We start from the raw sequence: 13,682 nt of genomic DNA on the forward strand, positions 1-13,682 counted from the left end.
AAAAATTGCGGCTGTAGTTTCCGCAGTACCAGCACAACAAGGCCATGTTGGTTGATGTTACAAGGTCAGATCAGTCAATCAACCAGTTTGTTGCCCCCGGAACTACTGAAAAGACTGCTCGCACACGTTTGTCTCGCCTTTCGACCGATACCTCTCCGTTGTGGTTTCACCTACGGTACGGCTATCCGTATCACTGAGGCACGCAAGCCTTCCCACCAACGGCACGGTCCATGGTTCATGGACGGGATATCGATACATATGCTAAGGTAATGCGTATACTAAGGTAATTCAAAGCATCTTTACAATTTATTAGTTAGGAAAAAGGGAGTTGTGTGTGTCATTTGCAACTTCTGGAACCCAGTTTGCCGTTGACTTCTAGTTCCAATAGTATTTGAAGGCCTTCTTCATTAATCACTCGTTATCAATTCTGCCCAAAGTACAAAAGACAATCTCATGCCAGTTATTGTTTCTTTTGTGCATTATTTTCTTGTTTTGATATATTTTAAAAGGAATCTTTTTAATACACTTATATTTTCTCCACAATTGTTCTATTATTTCTTATTTGGATAACACTAGGCATTCCTTTGTACGTAATCATTCCGATTTCACCACTTTATTTGAAGGTCGTTAGGTTACAGTTGTTTGATATACACTTTCCTCGAGATAATATACTTTTTCCATCTTGTATATTTTATCTTTTACATCAGATTATTCCAAACCATTCCCGTGATTTATATTAAGAGCGCACTAATGTTTTTTATATGCCACTATCGATCTGGGTAATTCACGATCTAATTATTTGATGGTTTGACTCGTATCATCTGCTGGTTTTATTGTGTACTGTGCATAGACGATAAGTGTGAATTTCTGCACAAGTGCATTGTAAGAAAACCGTAAATAGAAGTTATTTCCGTATTTACGATTAACTCTGTGTGCAGATAAATCATTAATTTTTGTATATTACAGTAAAGGCAACATAACAGTGTACCTCTTCACCCATCGAAAACATCACAAATGCCAAAATGTTGTTGTTGTTGTGGTCTTCAGTCCTGAGACTGGTTTGATGCAGCTCTCCATGCTACTCTATCCTGTGCAAGCTTTTTCATCTCCCAGTACCTACTGCAACCTACATCCTTCTGAATCTGCTTAGTGTATTCATCTCTTGGTCTCCCTCTACGATTTTTACCCTCCACGCTGCCCTCCAATACTAAATTGGTGATCCCTTGATGCCTCAGAACATGTCCTACCAACCGATCCCTTCTTCTGGTCAAGTTGTGCCACAAACTTCTCTTCTCCCCAATCCTATTCAATACTTCCTCATTAGTTATGTGATCTACCCATCTAATCTTCAGCATTCTTCTGTAGCACCACATTTCGAAAGCTTCTATTCTCTTCTTGTCCAAACTATTTATCGTCCATGTTTCACTTCCATACATGGCTACACTCCATACGAATACTTTCAGAAATGACTTCCTGACACTTAAATCAATACTGGATGTTAACAAATTTCTCTTCTTCAGAAACGCTTTCCTTGCCATTGCCAGCCTACATTTTATATCCTCTCTACTTCGACCATCATCAGTTATTTTGCTCCCCAAATAGCAAAACTCCTTTACTACTTTAAGTGCCTCATTTCCTAATCTAATTCCCTCCGCATCACCCGACTTAATTAGACTACATTCCATTATCCTTGTTTTGCTTTTGTTGATGTTCATCTTATATCCTCCCTTCAAGACACTGTCCATTCCATTCAACTGCTCTTCCAAGCCCTTTGCTGTCTCTGACAGAATTACAATGTCATCGGCGAACCTCAAAGTTTTTATTTCTTGTCCATGAATTTTAATACCTACTCCGAATTTTTCTTTTGTTTCCTTTACTGCTTGCTCAATATACAGATTGAACAACATCGGGGAGAGGCTACAACCCTGTCTTACTCCCTTCCCAACCACTGCTTCCCTTTCATGTCCCGCGACTCTTATAACTGCCATCTGGTTTCTGTACAAATTGTAAATAGCCTTTCGCTCCCTGTATTTTACCCCTGCCACCTTCAGAATTTGAAAGAGAGTATTCCAGTCAACATTGTCAAAAGCTTTCTCTAAGTCTACAAATGCTAGAAACATAGGTTTGCCTTTCCTTAATCTTTCTTCTAAGATAAGTCGTAAAGTCAGTATTGCCTCACGTGTTCCAGTGTTTCTACGGAATCCAAACTGATCTTCCCCGAGGTTGGCTTCTACTAGTTTTTCCATTCGTCTGTAAAGAATTCGTGTTAGTATTTTGCAGCTGTGACTTATTAAGCTGATAGTTCGGTAATTTTCACATCTGTCAACACCTGCTTTCTTTGGGATTGGAATTATTATATTCTTCTTGAAGTCTGAGGGTATTTCGCCTGTTTCATACATCTTGCTCACCAGATGGTAGAGTTTTGTCAGGGTTGGCTCTCCCACGGCCGTCAGTAGTTCCAATGGAATATTGTCTACTCCGGGGGCCTTGTTTCGACTCAGGTCTTTCAGTGCTCTGTCAAACTCTTCACGCAGTATCGTATCTCCCATTTCATCTTCATCTACATCCTCTTCCATTTCCATAATATTGTCCTCAAGTACATCGCCCTTGTATAGACCCTCTATATACTCCTTCCACCTTTCTGCTTTCCCTTCTTTGCTTAGAACTGGGTTTCCATCTGAGCTCTTGATATTCATACAAGTCGTTCTCTTATCTCCAAAGGTCTCTTTAATTTTCCTGTAGGCGGTATCTATCTTACCCCTAGTGAGATAGATCTCTACATCCTTACATTTGTCCTCTAGCCATCCCTGCTTAGCCATTTTGCACTTCCTGTCGATCTCATTTTTGAGACGTTTGTATTCCTTTTTGCCTGTTTCACTTACTGCATTTTTATATTTTCTCCTTTCATCAATTAAATTCAATATTTCTTCTGTTACCCAAGGATTTCTACTATCCCTCGTCTTTTTACCTACTTGATCCTCTGCTGCCTTCACTACTTCATCCCTCAAAGCTACCCATTCTTCTTCTACTGTATGTATTTCCCCCATTCCTGTCAGTTGCTCGCTTATGCTGTCCCTGAATCTCTGTACAACCTCTGGTTCTTTTAGTTTATCCAGGTCCCATCTCCTTAAATTCCCACCTTTTTGCAGTTTCTTCAGTTTTAATCTACAGGTCATAACCAATAGATTGTGGTCAGAGTCCACATCTGCCCCTGGAAATGTCTTACAATTTAAAACTTGGTTCCTAAATCTCTGTCTTACCATTATATAATCTATCTGATACCTTTTAGTATCTCCAGGGTTCTTCCATGTATACAACCTTCTTTCAAATGCCAAAATAACGCACGAAAAACGAACTCGAAAACGGGAACCATCTCCCGAAACGCTTCGTTCGAAGTATAAATGAAACGATAATAGCTGCCTATAGGAGAGAAAAGTTATTTTTATAAAGAACGTTGTTTTTACAGACGCAGGCTTTCGCCGACCATACACAGATTGCTGTATTTGTTACACTTTCAGAAACTGTAGCTATCCATCACTCCACTCCATGATATTGGGGTTCCTAGTGCGTCGTCTGCGACTTGAAGCTTCCAAACTCCTTCGTGAGTTCTGTAGATTTCTGTAATGAGAAACCACCAACTGACGCGAAATGAACAGATGAGTAGCGTGGAAGGTGAAGAAAATTTATGAAAAGAAGCTGGGTGTACAGCGTCACCAGCAAATGCCTAGCAATTGTCTTTGACAACTGTATCATGTCTACCATGAGTTATTAATGAAATTTTACGTTCTTACACTTCGAAATTTGATATGACAGTATTATTGTCACTCTTTAAGTGGAAATTCGTACCGTATGATTTCATTATGTTAAATTTTAGTTTATTGGAAATTGATAAATGGTAAATATTACCGACAGTTTTCTTCGCTCTCTACCAGGAATACTATTATTTTTATTTGTGACCACAATATTTCTACCATGAGAAAACCATTTTTCCCTATCTCGAAGACCACGTGGATACTCACTCATGTATATGAATATCAATAACGATCTGTGATATTATTATACTGGATCTAGTAAATGTTTCACAAAACATTTTGCTTCATTGGAGATCCGTGATGGCTCTTAACCTATGTTCCGTATGTTGAAGATTCTTCGAAACCACCCATTTACTACTACTGTCATTTACATTGAGTCTTGTTCCTTTAGTACATATTTGTGGTCAACAGCATCAAATACTTAGATAGATCTGAAAATGTGGACAGTGTTAACATCTCGTTTGCAGTTGTTTTATGTGACGAGACGCTTTTTGTAGTTAGAGCCTCTTTACAATGCTAAGATTTCACTAAGTCAGTTAAAAGCACTGGAGAATAATGTGATGTTCCAATGATGTTTGTTACTGGAAGACATGTGTAGTGATTGAGATTTGACAAATTTCATTTGCTCTAGAGTGTGAGCAAGTGGAAGCTATTCGTTGTTTTCAGGTTCAGCGCATGCTGTGCTGAAAATTAGCGCAACCAAAGGAGGACCGAAGAATATATCATTGGATCGAATTCTGCAACTAGTATAGAATGGAACCCTTTTACATTTGTTCACAGGTTAACCCGAAGACTGCACCTGAGCGATGGTATTCACTGCTACTGTGTCCACAAGACGCACCCAGATCTCGTAGAACCGGCTGTCAGTCCGAACATTGGTAAGTATAAATAGCTCTCCTCTTCATTGCTCTGCAATCTCATCTTAAATACTTTATTTTATTACATTCTATTTGAGTTCTTATTACGCTACCAGTGTTGACAGCAGTGGATCCCGTAGATTCTACAGCGAAAGTATCGCTCCTACTCAAGATGCGTTGTAGTGTTACATTTCTGAACTGCTGTGGTTTCGCATCAGTTCTGTACTGTCTAGCAATAAAAAGAAGCGTGTAGGCTGTATAGTAGATATTATTTATATGGAACTGGAAAATAATAAAGGCACATAACAGAAAGATAAGACCATACACAGCATTGTCGTTATTGCGGTCTTCAGTCTGAACACTGGTTTATGCAGCTATCCAGGCTACTCTACTCTTCATCTCTGCATATCTACTGCAGCTTACATCCAGTAAGCGTCTACAACTAAAGTTTAACTCCATTAACGAAGTGACGAGTCACGGACGTCTTAGTATGTGTCTGCCAACTGACCTCATCTTTGAACTAAATTCTACCAAGATTTGTTTTCTGATCTATTCGTTTCACTGCCTTTGCATTAGTTATTCCATTTACCCACCCAACCTTCAACATTCTACTGTTGCGACAAATTTCAAATGCTACTGTTTGTTCACTTCTTGTCTGCACTGTGTATTTTTCACACTTCAGATCCGTACAAGGCTACAGTCCAGTCAAACACTTTCAGAAAAGAGTTCCTTTTTCAGAAAAGTTTTTCTTCCTATTGTCAATCTGTGTATTGTATACTCTCTGTTTTGGCCCTAGTCAGTTACGTTGCTGCCCAAATAGCAAAACACTTCTACTACCTTCAGTGTCTCATTTCGTAATTCAACTGTACTAGAATCGCCAGATATTGGTCGACTACTTATCATTAGCCTTGTTTTTCTTTAGTTGATGTTCATCTTTTCATGATACTATCTATTCCGTTCAGCTGCTCTTCCAAGTCCTTTGCCTACTGAAAGAATAACAATGACATCAGCAAACATCAAAGTTTTAAATTCTTCTCCCTGGGCTTCCCTGCTACCGTCAGAATTCCAAAGACATCCAGCGTTATGGAACCAAGTCAAGTACTGACATAATTAACGGTACGTACTATCTACTATACAGACCTGACAGGAAGTGAGACAAAATGAGAGAGAAAGATAACTTCTTTACACGTGTCCTGTGTGAATGCTAACACAAGGTGAAAGTGTTATGATTTATTGAAGAAATTCGAATAGCTCTGTTTTATTTTATTATTTTTGCTTTGTTAACTGAGCATCGAAGAATACCCCGAACCATTTCACATCACAACATTCGGGAGCTTCTGTTTTTTCAAGATAGTGATTAGTCATAGATGAAACCTTTCCTTCTTTAATGACATCATCGTGAGACGTTAAACCGTAATCATTCCTCCTTTCTCCAAGCGCCTAATTTTGTGATCGTCCCAGTATGTCCTGGAAAATTCACACTCGAACTTAACGGAGGCAGCCAACCTGAAATTGTAACAGATCGTTTAATTTTTTTCAGTTTATTATTACTCTATCGTTATGTTGACTATAATAAACCATCATAAGTCCCATTTTTCCGATCTTCATTAAACATTTACAGTTCTAAAATTTCTACTTCGTCTACTCCTAGCAGTGTTGTCCTAAAGTTTATACAGCCAGTACTGTTACTCTACGTACAGGTTTCCTATGAGATCAGTTTCCATTTTGCGGTGAGGTGTTCTGTTTTGCTTTACAAAAAGGGCTAACCAGTTCATTTTTGGTCCTAATCTAGTATTCTCTTTTGTTATATCTGAATTTGTCCTTTGACTAATAATCTTTCTCTGGTTCTCCAGTGATCTGTTAAGAAATCTGTCTAGCTTTCATCATCTACTCTTCGGGCTCACCATGGTTTTTCTCGCCAGAAGTTTCCAATGTACAGCCTGCTTTCAGATCCTGGTCTCCGGTATATGCAGAAAATGTTCTTTCCATTCTTTTTTGTTTTCTTCAGCTTTCTCTTTACATATTTCACACCTCATTAGGCCTTTATGTTATTCTCATTTTATCCTCTATATTATAGCTTTGTACAGATTTAAAGTGTTTCGTTTCTGATGTTTCCAGTTTTTCCCTTGCAATCCAGTTTTCTGCTCCCTACAGCGAGGTGAGAACTGCCATATATGTAATTTTATTTGTGTCATTTCCTTATTTTCCCTTTGAGGGTTCTCGTAACTGTTCCACATATTTTTCGATAGATGGTTGTTTTATCGTCATTCTGCTATCAAGTTGTGTCGTAGACAAGATATCGGAAGTGAAACGTTTGCTCCAGACTTTCACTATCGATGGAGATTTTTAATATCATTGTCTCCTTTCCTAGCAAAGAATTTTCTGTCGTTGGAATCTTTAAATTATATGTAGAGCTCGAAAGATGTAGCTTATGTGCTGCCCTGTAGAATTTGTCTGCAAATTCTTGAATAATTATTTCATCTCAGCACAGAGAAATATGTTCATATATAGTTGACTTTCTAATTTGACTCCTCAAGGAATATTGTCCTACTTCCAAGTTCTCGCCGGGTCATCTGTGTGAATGTTAAAGAGCGACAGAGACACACCAGGTACTGCCTAACACAATATATCAACATTATCAGCCATCTGACTTCTCTAGAATCTGTGACGAAGCTTTCTTTGCTTTCGTAGCAATATTATAACACGGCTGTTGAATCACGGTTGGGATTTCCAATGCCTTGAAACCTTGCTCGGAAAATACTTATCTAAGGTATAACGAATGATGCTTTTATATTTTATTCTTTTCTGCCCCATACCTTCGTCCTCAAAATGGAAGGTCTGAAGTTGACTACTGAGATACTCTGCGATTGGCCCTATTGTCACTCTTGCTAAGCAAAAATACTTTGCTATCTTCCTTTACACTTCTTACAACACCAGTAGTCACTGATGCTATTACAGTCTTACGACCACTGATTGCCTCCAGCTTCAGTGTTTATGATGATGCTAATTATAGTACAAGGATTCTATTTCACTCTGGTTAAGTATCTTGTTTTTCGCATGTTTTCACATAACTTATTCCTGGTTACAGGATCAACGTGTTTTCGAAACCCTTGGAAGGTAGGCGTGTATCCAAATTAAATTCCCCCTTTTAATAAATTATCTGTTTCATTGTAAAAATCTTATCATTTTAAAATCAAGCTTTTCTGGAAACCTGATCCTTCCTCAATACAAAATAACTCAGAGTTATTTAAGAGCTTTCCATTAATCACTTTCACACACATTTTATAAGCTGTATTTAAAATACTAGTACCATTGTATTTATTACAAGCTTTTCTGTTTTCCCTGAAAAGAAAAATTGTGACATTGTGGTACTGCTTATGGCTATTCCACGCATCACGTGAGAGGGATTAATTGACTATTTATACGGGGTCAAGGGCTACACTTTCTAAAATTATGAAATACAGACAAATAGCTGTCTATTTGTGCACCGTATTCAGGGGCGACCGCGATGCTCAAGTTAGGACCTCCGCCGTCAGGTGGAGAATTGTAGGGTTCGCCTGAACAGGTTAATGCGTGCATTACATGCAAGAAGCAGCTACTCAGGTAGCAGAGTACTTGTGGCGTACAGATGGGGATTTTTTTGTTAGAGAAACCCATCATTGGGAACAAATATGAATTGCCTGCCAAAACCGCAGTTTCATCAGCCACAATGTTCTCAGAGAATGCTTGCCCCCACAGATCAGGTATAGAAAAGGTTAACATATTAGTAAACTGCAGGAGAATATTACTTATTCAAGATTATAATGCCCAGATAATATCAGAAAGAGAGAGTTGGTTGGAGCCTGGTTCAGTTGTTGTAGTGGCAAAGCGCTTCTAAGAGAACCTACAGAATGTCGTTAGTAATTTTCCCGATCATGCTGTTGTAACGGGGGGTGACTTCAACTTGCCAAGTATAGATTTGGAGAGACATGCTTCAAAACTAGTGCCAGAAGCAGGGACTCGTTTGAAATTATTCTGCATGTCTTCTCTGAAGATTACTTTGAGCAGATAGACAATCAACTCATGAAGGTAACGTCTTAGCCCTCCTAGCAACAAACAGACCTGAATTTATGGAACGAGTTAACGAAGAGAAAGGTATCAGTGATCACAAAGCTGCGATAGCATCTATGACTATCAGTTTTACAACGAATGTTAAGAAAGGTAGGAAGACATTTTTGCTTGGCAGGAATGACAGGGTACAAAATGCAGAATATCCGAGTAGTCAGCATGATATACTCAGTGGTGAGGACCAATATGTGGAGTACAAATGGAAAAAATTGAAGAGCATTGTTCAATATGCCTTAGACAAGTCACGTATGTTCCCAACGAGGTCTTAAGGGACTGGAAAGACTCAACGTGGTTTAACGGCCGTATTAGAAAACTTCTACGTAAACGAAGAGAACCTCATCTCAGAATCAAGAGAAGTCCAAAACCAGTTATCAAACAGCAGATGAACGAAGTGAAAATGAGCCTAAGGTGAGGAATAAGAGAGGCATTCAATGACTTTGAGAGTAAGATTTTGTCTGCTGATCTGAGTAAAAACTTTAAGAGATTTTGATCTTCTGTAAAACCGGTAAGCGGTTCTAAAGCATGTATGAATTGACTCAAAGATCGTACTGCCACTGCAATGGAAGGTAGAAGACAGAAGGCCGAAATACTGAATTCGGTCTTCCGAAATATTTCGCAACGGAGTATCATAACATAGTCCCTCCTTTCAATTATCGTACGAACATCGAAATGGCAGGTACTGAGATAACCGACAGCGGAATAGGAAAGCAACTACAATGGCTTAGTGGTGGAAAGATGAGATACCTATAAAAATCTAAAACGATTACGCGAAAGAATTTGTTCCCCGTGTAGCACCCAAATTATTGCTCGTAGATCGCTGGGGCAACGAAGGGTACCTAGCGACTGGAAAAAATCCCAGGTCATTCCCGTTTTCAAGAAGGGTCTCAGGCCACAAGCACACAAGTAAAGGTCTATATCGTTACGTCGATCTCTTGTAGAATTATGGAACACTTTTTATGCTCAAAAATTTTGACGCTTTTGGAAAACGAAAATATCCTCAGTAAAAATCAACATAGATTCCGGAAAGAGAGATCTTACGAAGCTCAGCTCGCTCTGTTCCTCCACGAGATCCACAGCGCAGTGGACAGCGGCGCTGAGGTTGATGCCGTGTTCCTTGATTTCAGGAAAGTGTCTGACACCATCTCTTACTGCTGTCTACTTAAAAAAAGAAAACCAAGCTTATCGAGTATCGTATCAGATTCTCGACTGGACTAGAGACTTCCTTGCAGATAGAACTCAACACGTCGCTGATATTAGAACAAAATTAACATATATAAAAGTAATTTCTGCAGTACCCCAAGGAACTGTGATAGAACAGTTATTGATTTCAATGTATATAAATTATTTAGTAGAAAGCGCCGGATTCGTATTAAGACTGTTCACAGATGCTGCGGTTGTTTGTAACAAAGTAGCAAAGCCGAAAAAAAGTATCGATTCTCGCAGTGAGCCGCAGAGGACTGATGAATGGCTCTGGCAATTCAACCTGAACCTAAATAAATGTAGCCAATTGGCCATATACAGGAAAAGAAATCCATTTCACTACAGCTACACTGTTGTAGACAAGTTTCTGGAAACAGTGTCTACCGTAAAATATCCAAGTGTAACTATCCAGAGCGATCTTAAATGGAATGACCCCGTTTTCAAGAAGGGACATGGAACAGATGTGCAGAACTATAGACCTATATCTCTAACGTCGATCAGTTGTAGGATTTTGGAACACGTATTATGTTCGAGTATAATGACTTTTCTGGAGACTAGAAATCTGCTCTGTAGGAATCAGCATGGGTATCGAAAAAGACGATCGTGTGAAACCCAGCTCGCGCTATTCGTCCACGAGACTCAGAGGGCCATAGACACGGGTTTCCAGGTAGATGCCGTACTTCTTGACTTCCGCAAGGCATTCGATACAGTTCCCCACAGTCGTTTAATGAACAAAGTAAGAGCATATGGACTATCAGACCAATTGTGTGATTGGATTGAAGAGTTCCTAGATAACAGAACACAGCCTGTCATTCTCAACGGAGAGAAGTCTTCCGAAGTAAGAGTGATTTCAGGTGTGCCGCATGGGAGTGTTGTAGGACCGTTGCTATTCGCAATATACATAAATGATCTTGTGGATAACATAAGAAGTTCACTGAGGCTTTTTACGGATGATGCTGCAGTATATCGAGAGGTTGTAACAATGGAAAATTATACTGAAATGCAGGAGGATCTGCAACGAATTGACGCATTGTGCAGGGAATGGCAATTGAATCTCAATGTAGACAAGTGTAATGTGCTGCGAATACATAGAAAGAAAGATCCTTTATCATTTAGCTACAATATAGCAGGTCAGCAACTGGAAGCAGTTAATTCAATAAATTATCTGGGAGTAGGCATTAGGAGTGATTTAAAAGGGAATGGTCATATAAAGTTGATCGTCGGTAAAGCAGATGCCAGACTGAGATTCATTGGAAGAATCGTAAGGAAATGCAATCCGAAAACGAAGAAAGTAGGTTACAGTACACTTGTTCGCCCCCTTCTTGAATATTGCTCACCAGTGTGGGATCCGTACCAGATAGAGTTGATAGAAGAGATAGAGAAGATCCAACGGAGAGCAGCGCGCTTCGCTACAGGATCATTTAGTAATCGCGAAAGCGTTATGAATATGATAGATAAACTCTAGTGGAAGACTCTGCAGGAGAGACGCTCAGTAGCTCGGTACGGTCTTTTGTTGAAGTTTCCAGAACATTCCTTCACAGAGGAGTCAAGCAAAATATTGCTCCCTCCTACGTATATCTCGCGAATAGACCATGAGGATAAAATCAGAGAGATTAGAGCCCACACAGAGGCATACCGATGATCCTTCTTTCAACGAACAATACGAGACTGGAATAGAAGGGAGAACCGATAGAGGTACTCAAACTACCCTCCGCCACACACTGTCAGGTGGCTTGCGGAATATGGATGTAGATGTAGATGTAGAATGACCATATGTAACAAACAGTAGGAAAAGCAGATGACAGACTGAGATTTTTAGGTAGAATCTTAAGGAAATGTAACTCATCCACTAATAAAGTGGCTTATAAGCTGCTCAACAAACTCCACTGGAAGACGTTACAAGAGAGGCATTATCCATCGCGGAGAGGTTTACTGTTGATATTTCTAGACAGCACTTACCGAGAAGCGTCGGACAAATATTACTCCTCCCAAAAACATACTGCATAATGTCCAGGCGAGAAAATTCGAGAAATTAGACTCAATACAGAGATTTACGGACAATCATTCACCCCACGCACCATTTGCGGATGGAACAGTGTAGGGGAGACCAGTTGGAGGTACCAGAGGCACCCTTCACCACACAGCATTAGGTAGCTTGCGGAGTGTGATGTATGTATAGAGGTGGATAATTTTACCACTAATGTTTATCCACGTTTGGTTCTGGTTTGCAGTAAACGGAAGGGAAACGCAGTCAGGATATGTCATTGAAGTCAAAGAAAAAAATATTGATTGGTGCCACAGCATTCGACATTTAACCTAAGTTTCGTTTCGAGAAACGTTATCGAGAAAATTTAAAGAATGAGCATTTCACACTGAGTGCCGAACGATTCTACTGCCACCAAAGTACACTGCGCGTAAGGACTACGGAAGATAAGATACGAGAAATTAGGGCTCATATGGAGGCGTATATACCGTCTTTTTTTCTTCGCTCTAGTTGCACGTGGAACAGGAAAGGGAATGACCAGTAGTGGTACAGGGTACCCTCCGCCACGCACCGCACGGTGACTTGCGGAGTATCAGTGTAGGTGTAGATGTAGTTGTAAGCTACACCAAAGCGCCAAACAGATACATAGCATACTGTGTGCGAGCGCACATTTCGACTATAACCTCTGATACCATCACTTTCTGGCAGACTGACTATGGTTGTCGTTTACATTACAACTGTTGCAACGCTGCCAAAATTGTAACATCTTTCATTTAAAACTGTTCAGTATTAAGCATTCATAAAAGCTGATACCATCACTTTCTGGCAGACTGACTATGGTTGTCGTTTACATTACAGCTGTTGCAACGTTGCCAAAATTGTAACATCTTTCATTTAAAACTGTTCAGTATTAAGCATTCATAAAAGCTTATTTGACAGTGCTGGACTTATGGGAACTCCACAAACTGACTTTCACAGTGCTGCATTAATCAGTTGTTTCTTATCTTCACAAGCATAGACTGAAAAGGTGTAATATTATAAAATCTAGGAGTGTACCTTCGATATTATTTGCTACCAAATTTACGCCATTTATTCCTGGTGCCTTTCTCGTGCTCGAGTTCACCAATGCCATTTCCAATTCAGTCATTTGCGATAAATCTGTTACTCCTAAGTTATCTATGTCCCACGTTTCTTGTACTCCCTGCTTGTAGTCCAACTGTTCATAAGGTTTCTCTTAGCTCTTTCGGGTATTTTTAGTCTCAACTACTATACAAGAAAACATTTTTTTGGGATCTGTTTCGCACTTTTTTAAAATTCCACATGCTGTGCATTCCTGTTTCCAGAAGGCTTTTTCGTGTTGCTGTTCCAAAGATGTTATGTTCAAAAATTGTTCAAATGTGTGTGAAAACTGCTAAGGTCATCAGTCCCTAAGCTGACACACTACTTAACCTAAATTATCCTAAGGACAAACACACACACCCATGCCTTAGGGAGGACTCGAACCTCCGCCGGGACCAGCCGCACAGTCGATGACTGCAGCGCCGAGACCGCTCGGCTAATCCCGCGCGGCAAAGATGTTATTCCTCTCTTCTGGTGCGCTATTAGACATGAAAAAAGAATCAACACCACTAAACAAATTAAGCACTGTGATTTCCTGACAGTCTTAAAAATTGTATCGGGCCATGACTGAAATGTGTAAGGGTTTGAGTCCTAGTCTGGCAC

At 39.7% G+C, this 13,682-nt stretch overlaps 1 protein-coding gene across 1 annotated transcript in view; it reads left to right on the top strand.

Annotated features, from left to right (window-relative positions):
* LOC126456486 (uncharacterized) overlaps window positions 1-13,682 on the top strand; it is a 319,255-nt gene that overhangs the window by 140,081 nt on the left and 165,492 nt on the right. Inside the window, exon 3 of the mRNA XM_050092237.1 lies at window positions 4,593-4,690. Within this exon, the coding sequence (XP_049948194.1) occupies window positions 4,593-4,690 (98 nt within the window). The remainder of the gene's footprint in view (window positions 1-4,592; window positions 4,691-13,682) is intronic.

Source organism: Schistocerca serialis, chromosome 2, assembly GCF_023864345.2.
Source record: "Schistocerca serialis cubense isolate TAMUIC-IGC-003099 chromosome 2, iqSchSeri2.2, whole genome shotgun sequence".
Taxonomy (NCBI): domain Eukaryota; kingdom Metazoa; phylum Arthropoda; class Insecta; order Orthoptera; family Acrididae; genus Schistocerca; species Schistocerca serialis.